The 25,260-nt window shown below is 45.5% G+C and overlaps 1 protein-coding gene across 1 annotated transcript in view; it reads right to left on the reverse strand.

Moving 5' to 3' along the window:
* NUAK1 (NUAK family kinase 1) overlaps window positions 1–25,260 on the reverse strand; it is a 75,260-nt gene that overhangs the window by 23,518 nt on the left and 26,482 nt on the right. Inside the window, exon 2 of the mRNA XM_002752969.7 lies at window positions 19,357–19,477. Coding sequence (XP_002753015.3) covers window positions 19,357–19,477 — 121 coding nt within the window. The remainder of the gene's footprint in view (window positions 1–19,356; window positions 19,478–25,260) is intronic.

Below are 25,260 nucleotides of genomic sequence, written 5' to 3' on the forward strand. Positions count from 1 at the left end.
GGCACGCTGTCCCACCAGGTGGGCAATGGTGTGTGTCACGCCATTGTTCCTGGACATGCCTTTGTCATGCTAAGGGAGATATGGTTCTCTTCTCTGAGAACCCTAGTTTCCTTGTCAAGATCATCTCTCACAACCCTCTCCCAGAACAGCTCTCCTGTAGACAGGATAATGGGCAACAACAAACATGACTAATAATTTATTAACCATTGGATACAGACCAGGTACCCAGCCCTGACAGAGCCACTCTGACCCCAAAATGGGTGCTCAATCTTGTCATCTCTTTACATCTTCCCATTGCAGGCAAACGAAACCCACAGCTGGTAATGTGGTCCACCGAGTCATGCATGATTACATGGGCCCTTCTCAGCCCTACTGCACCTCCATTCCATGTATTTATTCTGCCTCCCCCGATTGAATGTAGAAGGAGGTTGTCCTATTTCACTCAATGGTGTATCCTCAACACCCAGGACAGTATTTGGCACATAGTAACATAGCAGGAGCTCAGGTAATATTTATTAAATGAGTAAACTCAAACTACACAAAGGCAATTTTGAACATCAATACTAAATATTAATATAGCACTTACTATGCACCAAGCTTGTGTGTAAGGTTTTAAGTACCTCACATGTACGGACTCATTTAAACCTTAACAACAAATGATCAGGGAAATATCTGTAATTTTACCATTTGAAACATGAAGACACTGAGGCTGAGGGAGGCTAAGAAACTGGCGCAGTCTGCAATTAGGCAGTTTGGCTTCAAAGATCAAGTGCGGAACCACTAGACCAGACGGCCTCCCAAAAAGCTGCTGGAATCCGCAGGGCTCTGGCTCCCAGCGTGCATGGGGAACTGTATGCCACAGCCTGCTGTTTGTCAGGGCTGCTACTGCTGCTATCATCTCCAGCGGGTTCCCTGCCACCAGGTCCAGCCCCTTCTCACTCAACCTCCACATCTTCTCACTCAACCTCCACATCACCAAAGAAACAGTCTTCTCAAATGCTTGTAAATGCTTCTCTCTCCCCAACTCTAATGCTCTCCAGCAGTGATGTTCAAACTCAGGGTTCCAGGCAGATGGCCAGGGGCCCATGCATGAGGCAGGGAGAGGGATGGCCATGAATGACGGGCTGCCCGAGGCCACTCCATTGCCACCCATTTCATACTCTGGGCTTTTACATAAGATGTCCTTTGAGCAAAGACAAAATAAGCAATATTTATTTTGAAATCCATCATCGCTCCTAAGGGATATGGTACAAAAAGCTTTGTAGGGTACCCAATACCCTCCATGAGGGTCCCCTACCTACCCTCCTCGATCTCATCTACTTTTCTCCCATTTCCATCAGGCCCCCTACGCCCAGCACTCTCATTCACTAGCCAAGACTGTGCTCAGACGTGGTTTCCACAACACACCGCTTCTCCCTCTTACTGCGCTAGTCAATACTTGCCTCATAGCACGTACACACTGTGTAGGTTTATTTCCTGGTTTACAGATCCATGTCCTCTGCCTAGACTGACAGAGCTAAAAAAAAAAAAAAAAAAAAAAACTGTGGTTTTGGAATCAGATACTCCTAAGTAGGATCCCTGGATATGCCTCTTAAGGGCTGTGTGATTCTAGGGATGTTCCTTGCACTCTCTGGGCCTCAGTTCAGTCAACTATAAAACATGAATAATATTAACAAGTACTTAGAACTGCTGGGGCCTGGCACAGTGGCTAACGCCTGTAATCCCAGCACTTTGGGAGATCAAGGAGGGTGGATCATGAGGTCAAGAGATCGAGACCATCCTGGCCAAGATGGTGAAAGCCTGTCTCTACTAAAAATACAAAGATTAGCTGGGCATGGTGGTGGGCATCTGTAGTCCCAGCTACTTGGGCTGCTGAGAAGGAGAATCACTTGAACCCGGGAGGCAGAGGTTGCAGCAAGCCGAGATCACACCACTGCACTCCAGCTTGGAGACACAGCAAGACACCGTTTCAAAAAAAAAGAACGTTAGCCATTATTGTTGCTATCAATACTATTTCATCCCTGAGCCTAGCACCAAGGCAGACACATATCCAGTGAAGAACTGAGTTGACCTGGAACCTACCCCAGGCCTGGGTCCCCAGTCCTCCCACACCTTGTCACTGGCTGCTAGAAGCTCAAACCCCCCAATTCCTTTTTGGCTCCTTTCAGTCCAGCCAAACCTCCCTGATAAAATGAAATGAAAAGGAGGAGGGTAGGGAGGAGGAGGAGGAGGAGGAGAGAACATCCAGATAAAATTGGCTGCTCCAGCGTCTGCTGGCCTCGGTGTACCCTGCAGCTTTGTCTCCTGCCAGAGATTTCAGCCTGTTGTGCACTTTTCATTAACAATAAACTCTGGAAACTGGAAACATCCCGACTGCCTCGGGATGCATGGCTCAGGCCCCAAAAATGAAAGAGTGAATCGGCCCTGGAGAGGGCAGCGGATTTTCTAATTTTAAAAAGGAGGATGTAGGAAGATGGAAAGTACTTTGACAGGTAAATAAACAAGAAGCCTCACACCCCAAAGAGTCTGGTGCATCATTAAAGAGGCCAAAGCCTCTGGCCCTTCAGTGACTATTGGAAGGTGTGGGCCACTTGCCTCACACAGACAGAAGGGCTGTTTCAGTGGCTGGATTCTTCCCTCTCCAACTGGCTGACTTGGTATCAAGGAGACATATCCACAATTCAGTTCAATTACAGTCCAATACACCAAATAGTTTACTAAAAAGCTTCCGTAAGTAAGTCCTACTGATCCTTTCTCTACAATATATCCCAAGTCTGGCCGGGCACAGTGGCTCATGGCTGAAATCCCAGCACTTTGAGAAGCTGAGGCAGGTGGATCATTTGAGGCCAGAAGTTACCAGACTGGCCAACCATGGTGAAACCCCACCTCTACCAAAAACACAAAAAATTAGCCAGGTGTGGTGGTGGGCACCTGTAATCTCAGTTACTGGGGAGGCTGAGGCAGGAAAATTAGCTTGAACTCAGGAGGCGGAGGTTGCAATGAGCCGAGATCACACCACTGCACTCCAGCCTGGGGCCACTGAGCGAGACTCCGTCTCAAAATAAATAAATAAATAAATAAATAAATAAATAAATAAATAAATAAATAAAATAAAGTAAAACATATCCCAGATCTATCCACCTGTCTCACTTCCAAGGACACCCCTTCACCCCTTACCCCCATCCTTACTGCTGGCCAGCCTCTCACATTTGCCTCCCTGCTGACTGCATTTGAAGGAGTCAAGAAATAGCTCCAAATGCATATTCCACAGAGTAATCGTTCTGCAGGATATCCTGAAGAAAGTCAAACACAAGTCAAACGTTGATACTTGATTGTCCTCTGAGAGCCTGGTTTCCTTAACTCGGAGTTCTGCGAGTTGATCGGGCCATTTCAATCCTCCTATTGGCATCCAGAAGAGCTCATATGGAGCCAGTGTGGAAAACACTGGATGAATGAGATGATATCCAAGGGATAAAACCGGCCCCTCACTCTCTCGGGCAGGGCCAATGGGCCACCCGATCAGAGAACTGTCCAAGCAGCCAGGCCTGGCTCTGGGACACCATCCCCTCATTCCCCATAGGGAGAAGCCCAAGTCTCATGGTCAAGGCCCTGTCACCTTCAATTAATTGATAGCAAACAAGATTTCTAGACTTCGAGCATCAGTGTTTCATCAAGGAGGCAAGGCATGTTACAGGTGAAGCTTCTTGAAGCCTTTCTTAATAACTGAAATTTGCTGTAGGCTTACTATGTGCAGGCACCATGCCAATAAGCATTCTGCATGAATTACATCATATGGATTTGGTACTATGAGGATCCTCGTTTTACAGATGAGAATATCTAGGGACAAGGTGAATATAATTCCCATAACTACAGAGAGCACAAGGCACAGCCAACACTGGGCCCAGAAGTCTGACTGCTTGCTGCCCCCGAGCTCTCAGCAACTCCATTACTGCTCATACATATGAACCCCTCTGACCCTCGGTCTCCTCATCAGTCCAATGAGACTAGTAATAGCCTCACAGGTCTATCGCCCTCAGCAGAGTGTGTCTGCCAGTGCTCAACAAATAGAAGCTGTTCTCATAATTGCTTCATCTGCCACTTAGGCAGCTCAGGCAAAACAAAACTCGAAGACTTTCCTCTCCCTGCTGGCATCACTCTTTAAAACATGTTGTGGTGCTGCAGAATCACAGGATTTTTGAGCAGGAAAGGACCTAAGAGATCAGGTGTTATTTTTCCAGAATAGTCCAGGATTTATAATGTATAACAGCAAAGCCTTAGGAATTAATACTGAAGAATGAGCAGCTTCCATACCCTCGGCCCAATGCTCCTTTGCCCGTGCTCAAGGTGACAGGAATACTCTTGGCCATTCTTCTAGCAAAAAAAGGGCTGCTTCCCTTGGGCACTTTTACAACTGGTTATTTATAAGCCCAGAAATCTTGTCTGTGTTTATGTTATTAGTCACTAAGCAAAAGCTTATTTTCCACCAGTTGGGAAGGGTTTCCTTTCTGAAAAATGAAAGCCTGTGTCTCTTGGCCAGACAGTTTTACCCAGAAGCCTGGTGGCTCCAGAATGGTAAGGAAAACCATGGCCCTTGACATGCCAGGCCTACCAGGAAAATTAAATCCCTGAATAGAAACTTAGCTCAGCCTGAGTCAGCCCACAGCACTGGAGCCACGGCCATGTGGTGCAGAGGCTGGATTTTAGCACAGCTGAAAGCACCTACTATGCAGATGGCATTGGGGGATACCAAAAGAAGACTTTTCCCTGTTTGGAGGGGGAGGAAAGGCAGGCCAGGTAGAAGGGTCAGCATGAGGAAGGGAACAGGCCAGAAACAGAACCACCAGCAGCTGGCAGGGCCTGGGAATAGGAGGAAAGAAAAGGGTGATGAATAAAACACAAGACCTTGAAGGCCCACAAGGAGCTGCAGGTGAGTCAGGCAGGCAACCAAACATCACCGAGAACAATACAAGAGACAAGAGCAAGGCACAGGATAGCATCTGGGATCCTGGACCTGTGCAACTGTTTGGGACTCGATTTTTCCAGGAGACTTCCCAGACAGGGATCTCTCCTTCCCTAGAAAGCTTGTAATAAGAATAGTTAACATTTATTGAACAGTTACTACATGTCACGGATTAAGACATTTATTCCTTACAACAATCTTATGCAATAGGGATCCATGTTATCCTTGCTTTATAAATAGGGAACCCAGGCTGAGCACAGTGGTTCACACCTGTAACCCCAGCACTTTCAGAGGTCGAGATGGGAGGATCGCTTGAGGTCAAGAGTTTGAGACCAGCCCGGTCAACACAGAGAGACCTCATCTCTAATAAATTAATAAATAAGGCACCAGCACTCACATCAAGAAACAGCATTGCTAGCCCCGGGCGAGTAGCCCTGCCATGTCCTCTTTCTGTTATTAATCATCTCCTCAAATATACAGATACACCAATATTATAAATATGAGGAATGTGAACCAAAATCATAGATGAGTTTTGAAGCTGTAAAAAAATGGAATCATGTTGTATACTTCTTCTGTCATGAATTCAACATACCGTTTGTGAGAATAATCTACATTGCTCAACGCTCAAAGCATCCACTGGCCACATGAGAGCCAAAGTCAAAGACTGTTCTTTCTCATTGCTCTAGAGTACTCCATTGTATGAATGTATCACGGTTTATTTATCTGTTCTACTGTTGATAGGCATTTGGGCTGTTTCCAGTCAAGGGCTGTTATGAACAGTATTGCTGTGGCCATCCTTGGGCATGTCTTTTGATGCATATCTGGACGCATTTTTGTTGGGTAGATACCCAGTACGATTGGCAAGCAAATTTGTGCAACTCAAAAGCGCGTGTACTTGCCGCAACTCTCCACCACCTTCCTCCATCATCGATTTCTGCTTTTCGCATTATATGCAATAAAGGTTCTCCTTCATTAAATGGAGCCAACCTCACTGATTTTTCTGAAATAGCTTTATTATCAGCCTATTGGAGGCATTTATCTGAGCATTTTGCTACGTGTTAAAGGGAATACAAAAGAGGAGAAGGCACAGTCATTACCCCCAAGGAATTGCTTTTGAGTGGGAAATGACCAGTACTCAAAAAATAATTCAAGAGCTAACCTGTATGGTAGAGACTTTAAGTACCTGGACAATCAGACAGAAAGATCAGTGAGGTCAACCAGAAGGAACCTGAAAAGATTTCTAGAGAAAGCAGGCATGGAACTGAACCACCCAAATGACTTGGGTTTTGCCTTTGAGATGATGTCACCATTGTTTCAACATATGCTAGAATACCCAAACTCTCCTTTTCCTCCAACTGTTCCACAGGCAGGCCTTCCTTCTTCCCAGACACCAACTTGACTTATTTTTCTTGTTTGCTGTTTATTTTCCATTTCAAAGGAGAGCAGGGATTGGTTGCTATAGCAACAGCTACTTCTCCACATTAATCCTGAATTTCATCAGATGTTCGGTTTGACAGTCCCGTTCTGCGCTCTGATCATCTGGCTTTCACAACCAGGCTAATGACCCAGCTCCCAGCGACTGCCTCCTGCAGCTCTCGAGGTTAATAACACAATTTGTAGAACTTGAGAAAATGTGTATTATAAAAACAGGGCTCTGGCCTGAGGGAAACGCTGAGGAGAGAGGAGATCAAGGGATTTTAAGCATCCACTGGCCTCGTGAGAGCCAAGTACACCAGGCCATTTAGGAAGAAAGAGATCTTGAAAGTGGAGAGGTTGAGGACCAGTTTTAAAAAGGGAAGATTTCTCTCTGTAACCTCCAGGGAGGAAGTGTCATTTGCTGAGTTTCTTGTTTGTTTGTTAAGATAGGATCTTACTCCGTCACACAGGCGGGAGTGCAGTGGCATAATCTTGGCTCACTGCAACCTCTGCCTCCCAGGCTTAAGTGATCTACTGCCTCAGCCTCCCAAGTAGCTGGCACTATACGCATGTGCCACCACTCCTGGCTAATCCTTGTAATTTCTTTTTTTTTTTTTTTTTGGTAGAGACAGGGTTTCGCCATGTTGCCCAGGCTGACCTCAAACTTCTGAACTCAAGCCATCTGCCACCTCGGCCACCCAAAGTGTAGGGATTACAGGCATGAGCCCCAGTACCCAGCCCATCTGTTGGTTTTAATAAAAAAGGCCTAGGTCCTAAGAGTAGCCCCGTGAGAATTCTCTCCACACCTTTGCCTTCTATCAGCTCCATCTCCTCGGTGACATCCAGGGTGCTGCCATTCCTGCCACAGCATTGCCTCCTTAGGCAGCAGCATTTTTGTCACTTTCCCAAAAATCTGAAACTGAAGTACCTTCCCACTCCTCAAGGGTGCTCTTTTATTAAAGGTCAGTACAGACCTCACAGAAAGTAGCTTATTTTTCACTTCAAAAATGAAGTGATCTTTTCTTTGAAAGAAATGTCTATAAACCAATTGAGTCATTCAGTCAATACAGATTAACTTTTCAAAACTTTCCTCCCTAGAACTCAATTTCAAACACCTTGTGGGCTCATGGCTTCACTAAATGGTCCTCTGATCTCTTGAATTTGAAAGCCCAGGGCAGTGAGGATGAGAAATTTAAACGGGCATCTCCCTGGCTGTCAATAAATCGGTCCAAGTTGGTTCGGTGTGGTTCCTGGTTTGCACAAAGAAAGGCTTTTTGGTTCACTCACTGTCTTTTCTTGAACCAAAACTCTTTTTGGATGTTGGCTGGCATGCTCGAAGAGAACCATAGCCAACGAGGCCACCCACTGCCAGCAGTGGACTCCATGGAAGGCAGGAGAAATGGTTAAGAAAGTGTAAAGCCACCTGCACAAGTGGGTATGCAGAAGCCTTGCCAAGACACATCCGTACCTGCTAGGATTAATGGTGACATTGGGGGCCCAATATCCAATCCTAGCAAGGCAGGGGACATGGCCAGGATAGAGAGAGGAGATGTGTGGGAGAGGAGACTTGACAACACCACGCTGGACGAGCCACTGGGCTCCACCCTCCTTCCACAACCATCCCTGGCGAGCATTTCTAGAAACCAAGCAGGGCCCTAAGGTGACAATGGGCTCTATCAGCCATCACCACAGGCTCATGATACACACTCCACATCACACACAGACTTCACAACCTCCCTGATGATTCCCTCTATTGCTGTGTCTCAGCCTTTGTGTGATACACAACACACACTCTCTCTCTCTCACATACACACACAAAACACATTCACACAATCCTGAATGTGAGAAAGCCCTGGCAATTGATCAGAACCTCTCACAACTACCCCAGGCAGAAGCAAGGGCTCTTGTACTGGATGCCGTGAACTTCCGAAAAAAACATGCTCCCAGTTCTGGCAGTGATGGGGGTAGAAATACTTCTGTGAAGACTGCCTTAGTCTTCCACCCCTGGAACCCTAGCAGAGGGCTTTGGTTCAGGGGCTCTTCTCACCCTCACCACCTCACCAGGGTGGAACGCCAGGCCGGTGATCATCACACCTCTGGCTCCAGCCACTTCCCAGCTGGGTGACCTTGGCAAGTTACTTAGCCTTTCTGTCTCTCAGGATCTTCCTCTGCTAAAGCAAAGCCTCTACCTTAGGTCACATTGTGAGTATTATCACAGCACAGGGCAGCAAGTGTAAGCAGAAGTGTTAGCAGTTCCTATTCAGCAGCAAAGGGAAACAAAGGAAGACATCAAATCCAGAATTACGGGTGTGCACTGGCAGAATCCACACCCAGCGCCACATTTGTGCCCTTGGGGTATATGTGTGATGGGTTGGAAGTGGGAGAACAGTGGAAATAGTGAACAAACACTCAAAGACCTCAGAGGACTCAAGTGGCCCCCAGTTAAGGCTGAGGTGAAGGCAAGCCTAGCTCTCTTCCATTCTTTGGTCCCCAGGACTGTTCCAAGCATGGGTGTCAATCTCTGAGTCATACCTACCAGCCACACTTGCTGTCAGAAGTCATGGTGGGGAGCACTAATTCCTCAAGTCAAAAAAAAAAATCCAGGTCCACAGGTTAAAAGTAACAGTCCATCTAATCTGACCCCCCTTTCAATATCCAAATCCCCGCTGTTGTACATGGCCATTCTGGAGGTCCCTCTTCTGTGTTCTGTGAGCCTTCCCAAATGCATGCTGGTGACTGCCTGTGCAAATTAAGAAAGCTATCCCAGTTCATTCCCAAACACTCCATACTAAAGCGCAATAGAGTCTTTTTTTTTTTCCTTTAAAAACTAGTGTCAAGTATAAGTAGTAGTATTTAAGGCACTAGAAAATATTGAATTCCAGGAAACCCAGGAGGGAGAGGCAGGACAGCCTGGGAGTAGTATTAGTGTGTAGTTGTTTTGCTTCTGATCTCCAGCCTCTAGAAAAATGACTTGGGTGTAATCAAAAAAAAAACAATGAAAATAATAACTTGAAGGTCAAATAGCTAACTTAATAGGAAACTCATTAGAAACGTGGCTGGACAGGCTTACAGCTGAAGAGCTCGTTCACATGATTACAAGTGAAGAGAACTCTCCGGTGCTGTGTGGCGAACAGGGGGTGCTGTGTGGCGAACAGGGGTGAATCCTCAATTTGGATCCAGTCTGCAGGGACTTCATGTGAAACTCGTGAATCCAGCAGCAGAGGGAGTGTGTTAAAATGCTCAACAATTTGCCATGGGTTCAAAAGAGTAAACACAAGCATAATACACTGCTTTGCCAAGTACAACAAACTGTTTCTGGGGCTCCGAGTCTCTGATGAGGGCAGCAACCCAACAGCTAACTAAGTAAACCCAAGCCCAAAGGTATTGCTCACGGCTCGCTGGTGACTGCCGCCAGACACACGTTCTTCCCTGGAATTCACTGATGATAAATGATCAGACCAAGACAAGTTTCTAGAGCAGGCTCCTTTCCTCTTTGTTGCAGGATTAAGCCTGTATTTCTCAGCCTGGTCAATTAAACTGGACTCTTTAGGGGTGAGACCCAGGCATCAGCATTTTTTACAAACTCCTCATGAGATTTTAATGTGCATCCATCATTCAGAATCGCTGATAGGCAAGCTGGCCTCAATCTTCTCTTCTCCAACCTCCCAACAAAAGTTTCTACTCCGGCCAGAAAGAACATCTCACTGATCCCTAGATATCACATCAGGAATAATTAATTCCATTTCTTGAGTGTGGCCCTGGCACTGTGCTTAGCAATTTTATTCATTAGCTCATTTAATCCTCCATTATCTATAAAGTAGCTAGCTACTGGCCCCATTTTATAGACAGGGAAACTGAGCCACAGAGAGCTTAGTCACTAGCCCAGGGTCACACAGCAGTAACTGGCAGTGCAATTGGCTCATTCAAATCTAATCCTCCATGGATGACAAATTATATTCGTGCCCTACTATTAGGCTGGTGCAAAAGTAATTGCAGTTTTCACTATTACTTTAATGAATGGTACCTGAAACAAAAGTGCTAATAGAACAGTACCTGGAATAAAAGTGCTCAATAAATTGTAAAACACATGAATGATTCAATGGCAAAATAAGCAAATGAATGCCTAAGAACAGTGGGTAATGCTAAGGACCACTGATCTTCTTAGATCAATTCAGCCATTCCCGGCCTTCAAAAGAAACTAAATCAGGACCTGCCTGCAAACCTTCCTGCCTGAGAACCCTGGATTAGCACAGTTGTGTCTGAGAAGAGAAACATAAACTGCCTATAGGTATTTCCAAATAACTGATGCTAGAAATATGGCCCTGCTTTCGTTTCTAAGGAAATAAGAATCAATTATTTGGGAGGTTTTGTTTCTAACCTTCTAAGGAGGAATTTTTCTAGTACAGTAAGGTTGTTAAATTTGGGTGTGCATCGGAGCTGCCTGAAGGAGTCATGATTCTTCTGGTGCTAAAACCCACTCCTGGAGTTTCCAATTCAGCAGGTCTGGGGCAGACTCCAGCTGATGCTGACGCTGCTGGTCCTGGACTGCCCTTTGAGAACTGCTGTTCACCAGGGTCCTGCCATTCTCAAGAGGTGATTTTTCCAGGGGCACAGGATGGAGCAGCAACATTTTCTGATTCCACAACCTCTGCTGGGTTTTGCAAAAAGGTCTTATACAAGCCCCACTGCCCCAGCCACAAGCTGGGGGTCAGGGCGGAGGCCTGGGGGAGTGGTGCAGTATATAATGAGGAGCCCCGTCTCTTGATTTCTCTTCTGCTTCTCTGGATATTTAGAGCAGTGATTTTCACCAGGAGAGGTATTTCCTCCCAGAAAGATGTATCCAAATCTTAGGAAGCACAGGTACCTTACAAAAGCACATTGTGGTGCCAAGGAAGATGAGAGGAGCTTTTAACTGATAGTGCACTCATCCAAAGTGTCTTCATGGTGGGAATCCAGAGAATGTTTGAGAATACAGGCTTATTATAACTTATCTTCTTGTGGGCAGCAGGCTTAAGGCTCACAGGGTGGGGGCATGAAATTCAAATGCTTATCAAAGGAAGTGTTTGTCTATTTCATTTGCTTTCAGGTTTGAGAAACATTTGCAATGGATGAGAGATCACAGTCAACAAATGCCAAAGAGGCTTCCTACTTTGTCCCGGAAAGCCAGGATCACCCTTACCTGAAAAAGGAGAAGTGATGAAGGGGTTGGCCCGTTCCAGCATATCACAATGCAAAGGGCCCATAAAGAGATGCAATCTTGCATGGCCAGGAGGACAGATTTCCAGAAACCAAATCAAGGGTGTAAAAGGAAAGTCACAGGCTGAATCTCCCCCATCCCCCACCCACCTCTTCAATTTTACATGTGGGACTGTTGCCAGATGGGATGCTAAAGATGTTTGTTCTCAGTGGTTTTGCAGATCAGGTCTCCTAGGCTTTCAAAGGGGAAGTGGGGGTGAGACAGCATGCCTTTGATGTTTGAACTTGGGTCCTGAAATCAGAACCTCAGGCAAAAACTGTTTTTATCTCTTCCATCCTAGGCAACCTAGTTGAAAGCTCCAGTGGGCACTTCCTTTTCAGCTGTTTTTTCCATATTGTCAATTATCTCCCTGCTGAGAGAATGGAATTCCTTTGACTGGAAACAGGGGTCCCTCTCTGAGATGGTGCCAGAGATTTCTTTCTTTTCTCTTGATTAGGCTCTCCTTAGTATCACACACTGAAAAGTGTACATCTATCCTCTTTTATTTACTTAGCATTAGAAGCCAGTTATGTTTGTATTTACACAGAGTCGACAAATTTGAGGATTAATCACCTTCACCCACAGGTCAATAGGAGAGTTAACCCCAGGGTTTGCTTCAAGAAAGACACATTTGAAAGGAATTATTTTTGAGATTTGGCAAACAGCAGAGTCGCTTCAGTGAAGTCACAGATTTTATGGGCCTGTGGGTATTGCGATTATATGTAAATCGTATTTTCACAGTGTTCCGCCGTTTAGAAAACACTTGACCTATGGGTTTAACAGATTTGAACCCCAACTTCTTCCTCAGATGTTAGCAGAAGTATTTTCCAAAGTGACTACAAAGCTAGGACTTAATGCTGTCAGATACGTAAGACAGCAACCTCTATGAAGACGGAATTCTCCATATCACAGGGTCTAGAACAATACTTCCCGTTAATTAGGGGTCTCTGCAGACCACCAAGTGACCTGGTTCTTAGCGGAAGCATCCAGTTCCAAGTGTCACTGCCTGGGTTCAACTCTTGGATCCACCACTTATTATTTGGTAACCTTAGAAAATGGACTTTGCCCCTAAAGCTGCATAAATAGAGATCTTAATATTTCCTATTTCCCAGATATAAGGAGTAAATGAGATAATACATGCACACCTCCTAGCTCAAGGTAAACACTCAATAACTCCTAGCTATTATTAGTATGAATTTATTGTATTTTATTTATTTTTGTGAGATGAGGTCTCACTCTATCACCCAGGCTGGACGACAGTGGCACAAACTTGGCTCACGGCAACCTCTGCCTCCCAGATTCAAGCGATTCTCCCACCTCAGCTTCCTGAGTAGCTGGGACCACAGGGACGTGCCGCCACATCCAAATAAGTTTTTGTATTTTTGGTAGAGATGGGGTTTCATCACGTTGCCCAGGCTGCTCTTGAACTCTTGAGCTCAAGTGAGACCAGATGATCTACCAAAAAGAGGGCCAATGAAACAAGCGCCTGTCCCCCTTGGAACCGCCATTCAAGGAGAGGAGACAGAGAGTCAACAAAGTGAACAGATCAGGCGGCCCCTTCCAGACTGAGCCTTGAGCTAAATGACTTTTGAGTAAGTGGTTATTGAATGAAAAACTCAACGAAGCAGAGACTAAGCCCTTCAATATCCTGGGAATTCCTAGTGCCTAGAATAGCGCCTGGCACATAGTAAGCACTTCATTAGCATTTCTGTTCACAAATAAAACGCTTTTTCTCTCGTACTATCATTTCAATATCACTGGTTAGTACAGCTCAAGATGATGCCTTCCTTTCATGAAAACACAGACTTGCTAAACATACAGGGTTAGGCACATCATGGCATTGTCATGTTGCTGTCGCTGTTGTTGCTATTGCTGTTGCTCTCACTGTGTGTGTGCATATCTGGCTCTTTATTTTACTCATAAAGATCTTTGCTGAAGAAGACGTTGTCAAGTTCTTTAATAGCTTCTACTCATCTGGCTAGTGTCCAAATGGCCACTTTGGTGCCTTGGCATTGATTTCTGTTTAAGCAAATTAATGCATTTCTGCACCATGCTAAGGCTTTTGATTGGCCTGTCGACCAACTGGCTTCCAGATAGAAGGTTCCCCTTCTCATTCTGTAAGTAGCAGGGAGACAGGCAGATGGGCTCCTAGACTTGGGTCCCACCACCACTGCTGTCACCCTCCTTGCCCCTGCCACGCCCTCAGGTTGCAGCAGGGGCGGGATAGAAATGGCCAGGCTGAGGTGGGCTGCAGAGCCAGCAAGACAAGACACAGGATCAGAAATACAGAGATGAGACAGGGCAGAGCAAGAAAACAAAGGAAACCAGGAGACCCGTATGTCAGAGTCACTACATAGCCGTGACACCCAGAATGATGAGCTGAACTGCATCCCCAAAAAACTCAGGCATTGAAGTCCTAACACCAAGTACTTCAGAATGTGGCCCTATTTGGAGACAGGGTCTTTACAGAGATATGTTAAAATGAGGTCCTTCGCATGGGCCCTAATCCAGTATGACTGGTGTTCTCATGAGAAGAGGAAATTTGGACAAAGACACATGCAGTGGGAAGAGGTGTGAGGACATAGTTAGAAGTCGGGCATCTATAAGCCAAGGAGAGAGGCCTCGAAAAGATCCTTCCCTCAAACTCTCAAAAAGAACTGACTTTGATCTCAGGCTTCCAGACTCCAGAATTGTGAGAAAACACATTTCTGTTGCTAAGTCACCAGTCTGTTGTACTTTCTTATGGCAGCACTAACAACTAATACACTAATACAGCAAGTCGTTAAATCTAGAGCGTCAGTTTCCACAACGGCAAAATGGGAATCCCTGGCCTGCCCACCTCATGGGTGTGCTGTGGGGATAAAATGAGACCAGATATGGGAGATCTTTGTAAACTCTGAAGAGTTCTACAGATGACAGGATCTTTAGCTTCACTTTCAGAGCTGGATCTTTGGGTCTTGCTGGGCAGTAAAGCAAAGAAAGTCATGGGATCCTTGGATTGTAGGTCCCAGTGAGAGGTGTAGGAGCTGGAATACAGCCTTGGCAATCTCCTGCTCCCAACACCCCAGGGAAGGGAGGGGAGCCACCCTCCTCCACAGTTATTTAGTGGATGTGGGAGAAATAGAACTTGCGTGGGAGAAGGGAAAGGGAACAGAACAGAAACTGGAGAGCTCTAAGAAATTAAAAGAAAAAAAAGGACACATATAAGACCCTGGGAGTTTTCTGGATAAAAACAATAGCTTTTATTTGCATGATACTCTGCAGGTCACAAAACACTTGGAGGCACTGGGTTCTCGTTATCCTATTTGAGGTCAGGAATGTCTTTGAGAGTCTGATGAAAGCTATGTACCCTCTCTCAGAAAAAAATAACCCATGCACACAATAAATACCACATTATACAGCAACACTGTCCATCAGAACTCCCCATGAGGATGAAAACGTTCTGTTGCTACACTGTCCCATATGGTAGCCACTGGCCTCATGTGACTACTGAGCACATGAAACATAGCTAGTGTGACTGAGGAACTGCATTATAAATTTTCTAGTTTTAATTCTTTAATATCCACCCATGGCTAGTGGCTTCTGTGCTGGACAGCATAGTGACATACTATTCCAAGGGATCCAAAGATCCCTGCAGCTCATCCATGACATACCCTTGTCAATGGGCCCCACGTTACGAACTCTTTGTGATGACTACACTGTCCTCATAATAACTATCTTTTCTGAGTTTAGCAGATATATGTATCATGTCATTTAATCCTATTGAAAACCCATGACAGAGCTAGAATGGTCAACCCCATTTTTTAGATGTGACTACTGAGGCGCTCAGAAGCCTATCATCTTACCCCAAGTCTGGTGTCTAGGTCACGGAGGACGACTGGACCTGAAAGTCAAGACCTCCTGACGTGAGACCTCAAGTCTTCCCTAACTCCCTAACACCTGCCCTGCGGGTTTCACCAACTGAAGCCCAAGTTCCCTCCTGAGACCTTGATAGAAATTCTTTCCATCAGGTAACCTAAAGAACTTCAATTCACACTGCTATGCATCTATAAAGTGACAAGCAAGAGCTTTCGGGACTTCTCCTTGAAACCTTCAGCTCAGTCTCTACTGAAGCCAACTTCACATTGGTAATAAATATTCTTCCATTATGGTTTGTCTCTGATCTTCCCTCTGGCAGGGGGATGGTTTCCTGTACTCCATTCGTCCTGATTCCCAAGGCCACAGAGGGCATGGTGCTGGTGAAGAAATTGGGTTTTTCCAGGTGGGACACCAGTGACCACAGACTGCCTCTCAAATAAAGAACCTGGAACCTTCATGCTAGGAATGTACTCTTTGCCTTCCTGATAAAGAAGGTTCATGCTCTGGGCCAAGAAACCCCAAAACACAATAGTGTTCACAGGGCAGTGGACCATATGTGTCCACATCCTACAGGTCAGTCCTTCACCATGGCCTATGGAGCAAAAACCCTGAGAACTTAACGAAACTCACTCCCACACTGTATTTGTATCTCACTTCTAACTTGTAGAAATTCCCCTCAGTCACCAGGTATATTCAGATTGTATCTTATCAGCCTGGAATTCTATTTTCCACAGTTCTTCCCCCACAAAAATATTCCTTCAAGGCCCAGCCCAAATGCCATACACCTCCATGAAAAGTTCTAACATCCAAGCTTCCAGAACATGGTCCCAGAATATGCTGTTAACATGTCTACTGATATGGTTTGGCTGTCTCCCATCCAAATCTCATCTTGAATTGTGGTTCCCATAATCCCTACATGTTGTGGGAGGGACCCAGTGGGGGGTAATTTAATCATGGGGACTATTACTCTCATGCTGTTCTCATGATAGTGAGTGAGTTCTCATGAGAGCTATGGTTTTATAAGGGCCTTTTCAACCCTTTTGCTTGGTACTTATCCTTCCTGCCACCATATGAAGAAGGACATGTTTGTTTCCCCTTCCACAATGATTGTAAGTTTCCTGAGGCCTCCCCACCCGTGGGGAACTGTGAGTCAACTTCCTTTCTATATTACCCAGTCTTGGGCAGCTCTTTTTTTTTTTAGACACAGTTTTGCTCTTGTTGCCCAGGCTGGAGTGCAATGGCACAATTTCAGCTCACTGCAACCTCCACATCCCAGATTCAAGCAGTTGTCCTGCCTCCCTCCCGAGTAGCTGGGATTACAGGAATGTACCACCACACCCAGTTAATTTTTTGTATTTTTAGTAGAAATGGGGTTTCTCCATGTTGGTCAGGCAGCTCTTAAATTCCCAACCTCAGGTGATACACCTGCCTCGGCATCCCAAAGTTCTGGGATTATGGGCGTGAGCCACCTCGCCCAACTGGGCAGTTCTTTACAGCAGCGTGAGAACAGACTAATACATCTACATAGTACTTATTCCATTACTGCCTTGTATTGCTTCTTTTTCTTTTTGAGACAAAGTCTCACTCAGTCGCCCAGGCTGGAATGCAATGGCAAGATCTCAGCTCACTGCAACCTCTGCCCTCCTGGGTTCAAGCTATTCTCCTTCTTCAGTCTCCCAAATAGCTGGGATTACAGGCGCATGTTACCAGACCCAGGTAAGTTCTTTGTTTATAGTAGAGACAGAGTTTCACCATGTTGGCCAGGCTGGTCTCAAACTCCTGATCTCAAGTGATCCTCCCCTCTCAGCTTCCCAAAGTGCTGGGATTACAGGCATGAGCCACTGTGCCCGGCCTGTATTGCTTCTTGAGTGTGGGGTCCATGGTGCTTCTTGAGTGTGGAGTCGATATCACATTCTGCTTTTAAATTTCCAATCTCATTCAACAGGGTGCTTAACGAGGAGTAGACACTCTGTAGACTAGTGGTTCTCAAACTTGTTAAAACACAGATTGCTGAGCCCCACCCAGAGAGTTCCCACTTCAGCAGGACCTGGGTAAAGCCTGAGAATCTGCATTTCTAATCATCTCAAGTGACGCTGACACTGCTGGCCTAGGGACTTTAAGAAGCATTTTAAGAGGTGTTTGTGGAATAAATAAAAGATGGAATGGATAAACATTTCCCTGAAAAAATCCTATCACCAAGGGCTACAAAAATGAGCCTTCAAAACATCAGGATAAAAGATGTATATTACCAACATTTACTTCTAAATAAGAAGCAAAAATAGAATCAGCAGAAAAAAAAGAATGTCAAAAGAAATCAGGGAACCAGATGAAAAAACATATCAGAAAAATTTTAGGGTCACCACTGGTTGTTTTCCTTTTAGCCCTACCTGATAACTTCTTATGATCAGACCGGAAATTAAAAATAAGTTCATTTTTCTTCTTTTCTCTTTTTGAGACACAGTCTCACTCTGTCACCCAGGCTGGAGTGCAGTGGCACAATCTCAGCTCATTGTAACCTCTGTATCCTGAGCACAAGCGATTCTCATGCCTCAGCCTCCTGAGTAGCTGGGACTACAGGTGCGCACCACTATACCTGGCTAATTTTTCTATTTTTAGTAGAGATGGGTTTCGCCATGTTGGCAAGGCAGGTCTTGAACTCCTAACCTCAAGCCATCTGCCTGCCTCGGACTCCCAAAGTACCAGGATCAAAGGCATAAGCCACCGTACCTGGCAACAGGTTCATTTTTCTGACTCAGTCATATATTTTTAAATATTCTAAGGAAACACTGACTCAATAAAACCAAAACTGGGAAATTTTCATAAGAAAATCATTAGAAATGAATGTCAAAATGATGCACAAAGAGAGTTGTGAAGCCCTGTTTATATTATCCAGAAATTTGGAACAGCTTAAATGTTTGGCAAAAGAAATTAGATTCAATAAATGATGATATGTCCATAAACAGAATGCTATAAGACCTTTTCACAAGTGTCTTACAGGGGAACATGTATTGACACAGAAAAGAAGCACAAGACAGCAAATGAAAAGCGAAACAAGCTAAAAAACGGTTTACACAGCACGGTCTAACTTTAGACACAAACCACAAATAGATACAGAGAAATAGAAAAAAAACAGAGATAAGGATAGAGAACTATTTATCAAACTGGGAGTCAGAACAGAAATTATTTTTTAATTTTAACATTTCTATTTCAATCATTTCTACAATAAACACAGACTGCTGTGTAATTTATTTACAGGGTCTTAAAAAATAAATGATAGTCCGTGGCGGTTTATTTGCCCCATTTCTTCTCATGAAGGACCAAAGAGTTGAACTGAACCTGAGCATTTGTATAAGCTTTTCCCCATCCTGCTCTTTTGCAAACACCAACGCAATTTGGGGTCCATTTATAAGGCGTCTGCTCTACCAACCCCCCTTCTTGGTGCTTACTGGACCTGCTCAGGGTTAATTTCGAACTCAAAGAACCTAACCCTGAATAACTGCATAGCACCACCAAAGCGACTGGCTTTGGGGAATGACATTTACAACGCATCCATTGTTATGTGGTCACCCAGCAAACTGCCATTTTTCAGAAACCAGGGCTGTCTCACAGACTGGTTTTCAATAAGGTGGGTTGCTTAGCAACAGCCAAGGAAGTAAGAAGGCAGAATAAGGCATCCGCCAGAGACATTTTATGACCAAAATGAGCTGCACTCATGTGTCTGGCTGTGTTCAAGGTAACCAAGTACGAGATAACACCCAGCTATTTTTGCATCATGAGGAAAAATACTTGGCTTCTGCCCAGAAGGACAATTATCTCAAAGTCTTGGCAGGCCCCATGGTATGAGAAATGGTAACTGATACGGGGGTGAAGAAAAAAAATCACTGACCTTCATAAATACTGATGATATGAGGATGGTTGAGAGATGACATGATCTCAATCTCTCGTCTGATGTGAACCATGTCTTGTTCATCCTTAATTTTGTCCTTACGAATGGATTTTATAGCAACCTATAAAGTCAGGAAATGAAATGTTATTCAGAGAACTAAACAGATGCAAATCAGTCATTGGGGGAGTTTGGAAAATAAATACAGATGTTACTTGTTGGCAGAACCGACAATAACCGAAACAAAGCTTGAAAATGCCCCGTCACATCTTTCATATGCAGCAAAAACACCCTTTCCCTAGCCACAGAAAACAGCACGTTTTAGCAGCCTGGAATTTCTGATGGTTTGTTTTTAGTTAGTTTGTTTGTTTCATAAAGTAGAGGCTGCTTAACACAGCCAGAGTCATTTACTCCATGAACCCTGATCCTTTGAAAAAAGAAAAAAGGCGAGTTCGGTTTACAGGGCATTGATGATGAAACGTTGGTTAGGTGAAATTGGTACCATTCAGCTCCACTGTGCGGCTGCCACAGCAGTGGCTGTAGAAATCATTACTGCCTGGCCAACCTCGAGGCCAGCTCTACCCCAAGCCTTGGCTTTTAAGACTCCAGGCTATGCTGTGTTTACGCAAGAGCTCAGAAGCCAATTTCTTCCTGTATCCTTCCTCTTGCCCAAGTCACCTTCAATAGCACATGATATGACAAGACGGCTCTTCTGGACCAGTCAGGGTGAAACAAAGGGACTGACAGCTCATCTCACTGTCTGGCCCTGTCAATTCCCAAAGCTCAGCGCCAATGTTACAAATCCAAACTGCAGAGACCTACCAGGGCCAACACACAGAGCAATCACTCAAAAGAAACGCATCAAGAAAAAGGCATGAATGGCAACAGGAACCTAATAAGGAAAGCGGGTTTGCCAACAGATTCACCTTTGCTCATAAACGAGCTGGCTGGTAACTTAATCAGACTGGCTCTCAGGGGGCCAAAAACTGCTGGAGGAAGGGAGTATCCACAGGTAACACAGAAGCCCACCAATCGATTTGCTGCCGGATCAGAAAGCTTGCCTAGTTCTCTTCCAGGCTGGTCCTTTTGTGACCTCAGCTCTCATCTGTTGAGGTCAGGTAACTTTTCCTAGAGGAAAGGTAGCCAAACCATCCTTCTAAATTATAAAGGCATAGAGTTATCTGGAGGAAAGAGAGCCCTTGTTACCAGCAGCCCACGGCCACACTTTGCCTACCTCACAGTCAACCCCAGCCAGCCTCAGCAGGGATATATTCACTTTTGGGAGCACGTGCTACCTCTGACTTGCACCAGCTCTCAACCAAGCACTGCAAATGGAAACATTTCTAAAATACACCAGTTCTTCTATGACTCAACAAGAACTGGGAAGCTGTTATGATTGTTTTTGCTGTGTGCTGACCTCCCAAAAGACAGGTTCATCTGACTAACAGCTCCCTGGCTTTCTCCTTTGCAGGCCTTTCCCCAGTGGTGATTAAATGAGGCTTTGTGTCTTTACCTGGCTCTACACATACGGGGATCTTATTTACTGTTTTTTTTTTTAAACCTCCAAACTTAACATCATGCTTGGCAAATGGTAGACCTGAGAAAATATTCAGTGTAGGCAGGTAGACAAAAAAGGAAGGAAAGACAAAGGGAAGGAGGAAAGGAGGCAAGCTGGAGGGAGGGGAGGCTTGGTGTTATTAACTGATGCAAGCCCAGGCCAGAGAAGTGGTAGCAGAACTGGGGCAAAAAGGGGAAACCACCCTACTTAAGTAATACTGCCCAGACAAGCATAATAGTAAGATGATCAAGAATTTCTTTAACATCTATCTACACAGGCAATGGAGGAATAGATAAACAGGTATGAAACACAGGACGCCCTGCTGTAAACCCAGAGGCAGGCTCCACCTCCCTTCAACCGTGGGTGGACCCATGGCCGGACAGAAGGAGGCTACATGGAGATGAATGAGCCTTCTGGCTTAAAGGCCCCTTTTCAGCAGAGAGCCAGACTCAGAGCTACCCCAGGCCCTCACCACAGCCCCATTCAGTACCTAGCAAGAAAAACTTCCCTTCGCTTACGTCAAATGTAAAGATATGACTGGATGGCTTTATTTTATCTGAGGAAGGGCTACAATCCTGGGAGCTTGTTCTGGGAGGAAGCAGACAGTGAACACACACAGGCCGTGGAGGATGTGGGTGGCTGCTGGAACAACTCCTACATTCCTCCATAAGCTAAAGACGGGCAAGGGTAGAAACCACCCCTTTGATTATGCGGCAAGCTGAACTTGACCTTAAGGAGGCTCTATTGTCAAGTTACAATAGGCATAAATTCTTCACCATACAGGGTAAGAGGAGGGTAGCAACATTCTAAGGCGTAAAAAAAGAAGCCCACTTGCTAATTCCCGACTAACAGCCCAGCGCGGCAGAGGGTCCCACGGTGCCATCGCCAGGGGATGCTTCCAGCTGGGTGTGAAATGGAAAGTGCCCACATTCTCATCAAGCCTTGCTCAGCGCTGAGGAAACTAAAAGGGCTCCATAAATGTTAATAAGCATGGTGGCTGTCTCTCCACAAAAATTTCCCTTTTCCTACAGTGAATCTTCCACTGAAAATGTAAAAGAGGGTGCATTCTGCTTCTCTATTTCAAAGGGGTGACAGTAAGTCAGGAGGAGACAACGCTAGAAATCACTTACATCTGTGTACCTGCCAGGCCTGGAGAAAAGACATTCAGCTCTACTCCAGAGTGGTGGGACCCAGCCAAGGTTCAGACAGCCAGTTAATGACAAAACACAAAAACAATACTACTGCTAGTAACAATGGCCAGCCTTCATTAGCCACTTAACACATGGAGCAGACACCATGCTGAATGCTTTACCAGGGATCTTTGCGCCCTTCTCATTCAAGCCTCAGCTTTACACCACCCTCTCAGGAAGACCCTTCTTGACCCCTCTAGCTGATAAGGCCACCCTTATGGCCACCTCCCTCTCTACACCCTTCCCATTTTATCTTCTTTGGGGCATTTCACACCAAATACTTTATTAGCTGCATATTCAGTTTTTGTAGCACCCAGGGAGCTAAGAATGGTTGTCACATTGAGGTTTGTCAAGAAAAAAATAAGGAAATCTGAAATGCAGCTCCTGTGTGCATTTACGAGAGTGTCTGCTTCAGGAAGTAGAAGAATACGCTGAGCCAGTCCACGGACAGTATTGCATAATGCTTAGAAACAAGGCTTATGTCCAGGCTAATACCACTCTCTAGCTGTGTGACACTGGTAAGTTACATAACCTCTGTGTGCGCCAGTTTTCTCATTCATCTGGTGGAGAAATAATAATATCTGCCTCACAGGTCCTGGTGAGGAGTACGTGTGAGGTGCTCAAGAATACGCCTGGGCCAGGGGGTAACTGCTCAATAAGCGTCAGTCTTTTTTAACCCAGAGTGAGAGTCCTGAAAGTAGAACTTTCCTTTTTCCTTTCTTCTTCAGAGCAAACTTGAATTCCTCCTGGCTCCTCAAAGGACAGTGAGTAGAGGTCTTGGGGACATGCTTCCAAAATACATAAAGGACAAGAGCATCCCCATCTTGGGTCTTTACATTGCAACCTCATCTGAAATCAGGAAGACCAGCTGGGCACACACCATTATCAGCAGGGCCCCTGAGACGGGAGGAGTAATAACTTGAACCCGAAAAGCAACCCCAGGACCATTTCTCCATCCGCTCCACACCGTCTCCTTTGACCATTCAGCTGAATGGGCACAAACATGTTTCTACTTAGAATCAAAAGTCTGCCTCAAGATATCCACACGTCGGCCGGTATGAAATGTGACTTTTCATCCACTTGTTCTTTTTGAAAACCTACCATGTACCAGGCTACAAAGGAGGAAGGCAGCATGACTGCCCCAGCCCTCAAGGTGGGTGGTGGGGTGGGGAAGGTACAGGCAATGAGCAAAACTCACACCAGTAATTACATAATTGCCCTCGTGGCCAGGGCTACTGAAGAAATGTACAGACATGCCCGGCATTGCTGAGGAAACCTCCTCTCCAGTGTGCCTCAATTCCCGCATCTACAAAGAAACACAGAGGTAAGGAAGGGGCCCAACAGGAAGGGATTACCAAATGTCTGAAATCACATACCCTCCACCCCCAAAAATCCCATTTGTTCCTGCACAAGTCAGAGAGCCTGAGAGGAGTAGGGAACTCAGGTGTTTAAGCCCGACTCACAGTACAGCCACATTCATAAACGTTCCCAAGTCTAGACGGCTCCGTGTGCCTCATAAACGATCTGCTTTTAAGTAAGGCCACCCTATGGCTTAATGTTTAAACCTTCTGCAGCAGCAGGTTTGGTGGAGAACCTGTGAATCCTGCCCTGCAGTGCCTGCCTGTTTAAGAGGCAAACTCAGCCCAGCTGATTCCCATCTCTGTAACATGCAACAGGCACAGCCTCCTCCTGGCGGTTGGAGTTTTTCCTTTTTTGAATCATCACCAAAAACAACCTGCTCTGTGGTCTGCCGGCCATCCTCTCCCACAGTGGCTGCTGTGGGTGTTCAGAGCTCAGTGACCTAGGCAGGGTTGGGGATGCAGAGTGGAAGAGTAAAAGCTCAGACTGTCACCGACTGGGTGACCTCAGGCAAGCCCGAACTTCCCAGGTCTCAGTTTCCTCATCTGTAAAATGGGGTTAGAAAAAATTCTGTTTCTTGGGGTTGTGGTGAGGAGTGGAAATGAGGTAAGTAAAGGCCCCGGCACACAGTATTCACTGAATGGGGTGATTATAAAGCACACTTAAAGGGTAATGAGCTCACGGCAAATCATATCAGAGGTCTCTCCGCTCCCTTCCACCCCCACACGCATCCTTCCCCTCCCCACATTTGCACAGTGGTAAATAAAAGCAGGTTAAAATTAATATCTGGCCAGCCCCAGGGTGTCCTGGTGTCTGATGGAGAGGACGCCTGTGTAGCACAGGACCAGCCTTGGGGGCATGGTGGAGAGTAGGGGCAGGCTGTATGTTGTTGAGGCTCTAACCAAGAGGATGGCTGCTCTGCTCCTTCTGTAGCCATCTGCCTGCATGCTCGTTCATTAACATAAGCTGGCCTTCAAGGAATATTCTTATAAAAAACTGCCTCTCACACAGGAGTCACCTATGTATCTTGTAAAATTGCAGATTCTGAATCCATAGGTCTGGGGTGGATCCAGCCAAAAATTCTGCCTTTCCAGCAAGGTCCCCATGATGCCAGCTCCAGGGACCACACTTTGAGTGGCCAGGTCTTAATGCTTTGTCTTTGGCCCTGACGTCTCAACATTTTTAAATCAGTGGCAATATTCTTAATAATAAGAATAAGTAACATTTCTTCAGTGTTAGCCATGTGCCAGTGGACTTTATCTCATTTAAGCCTACCTACGATTACATTTTACAGATGAGAACATAGAGGCCAGGAAAGATAAATATTTCCCAAAGTTACACAGCTTGCAAAAAACAGTGGAGCTAGAATTTGAGCCCAGAGGCTGCTTATTTTTCAGGGTATGAATAAAGCTGGGATGAATAGCAAACATCACAGGTCACAGAATTTCCTGGAGGATCCCAAAGATTCCCAAAAGCCTACTGAGATGGACCCCACTCCAAGCAGATGAAGTTTTACAGTGTCACATGTGAGGTCCCAAAAGGAGGGCTGAGCAGCAGGGAAGAAACACAGTCATAAATATGGCATTAGCATCACTTAGTGAGAACAAGTTTGCATCCTAATCCCAGCAAGCTGACAACTGCCCTGCCATTCACAAGGTGTGATCTCATACCCAGGCACGTTCCACGGGAGCTGCAGGGCTGCTCGCCTGGGAGATGGACAGAGTGTGGGGCAAGGCATAGCCCTACTGAGGCTGCACCCATCCAAAGCTCCCAGGATCACCAAGTAGCTTTCACTCGAAA

Source organism: Callithrix jacchus, chromosome 9, assembly GCF_049354715.1.
Source record: "Callithrix jacchus isolate 240 chromosome 9, calJac240_pri, whole genome shotgun sequence".
Taxonomy (NCBI): Eukaryota; Metazoa; Chordata; class Mammalia; order Primates; family Cebidae; genus Callithrix; species Callithrix jacchus.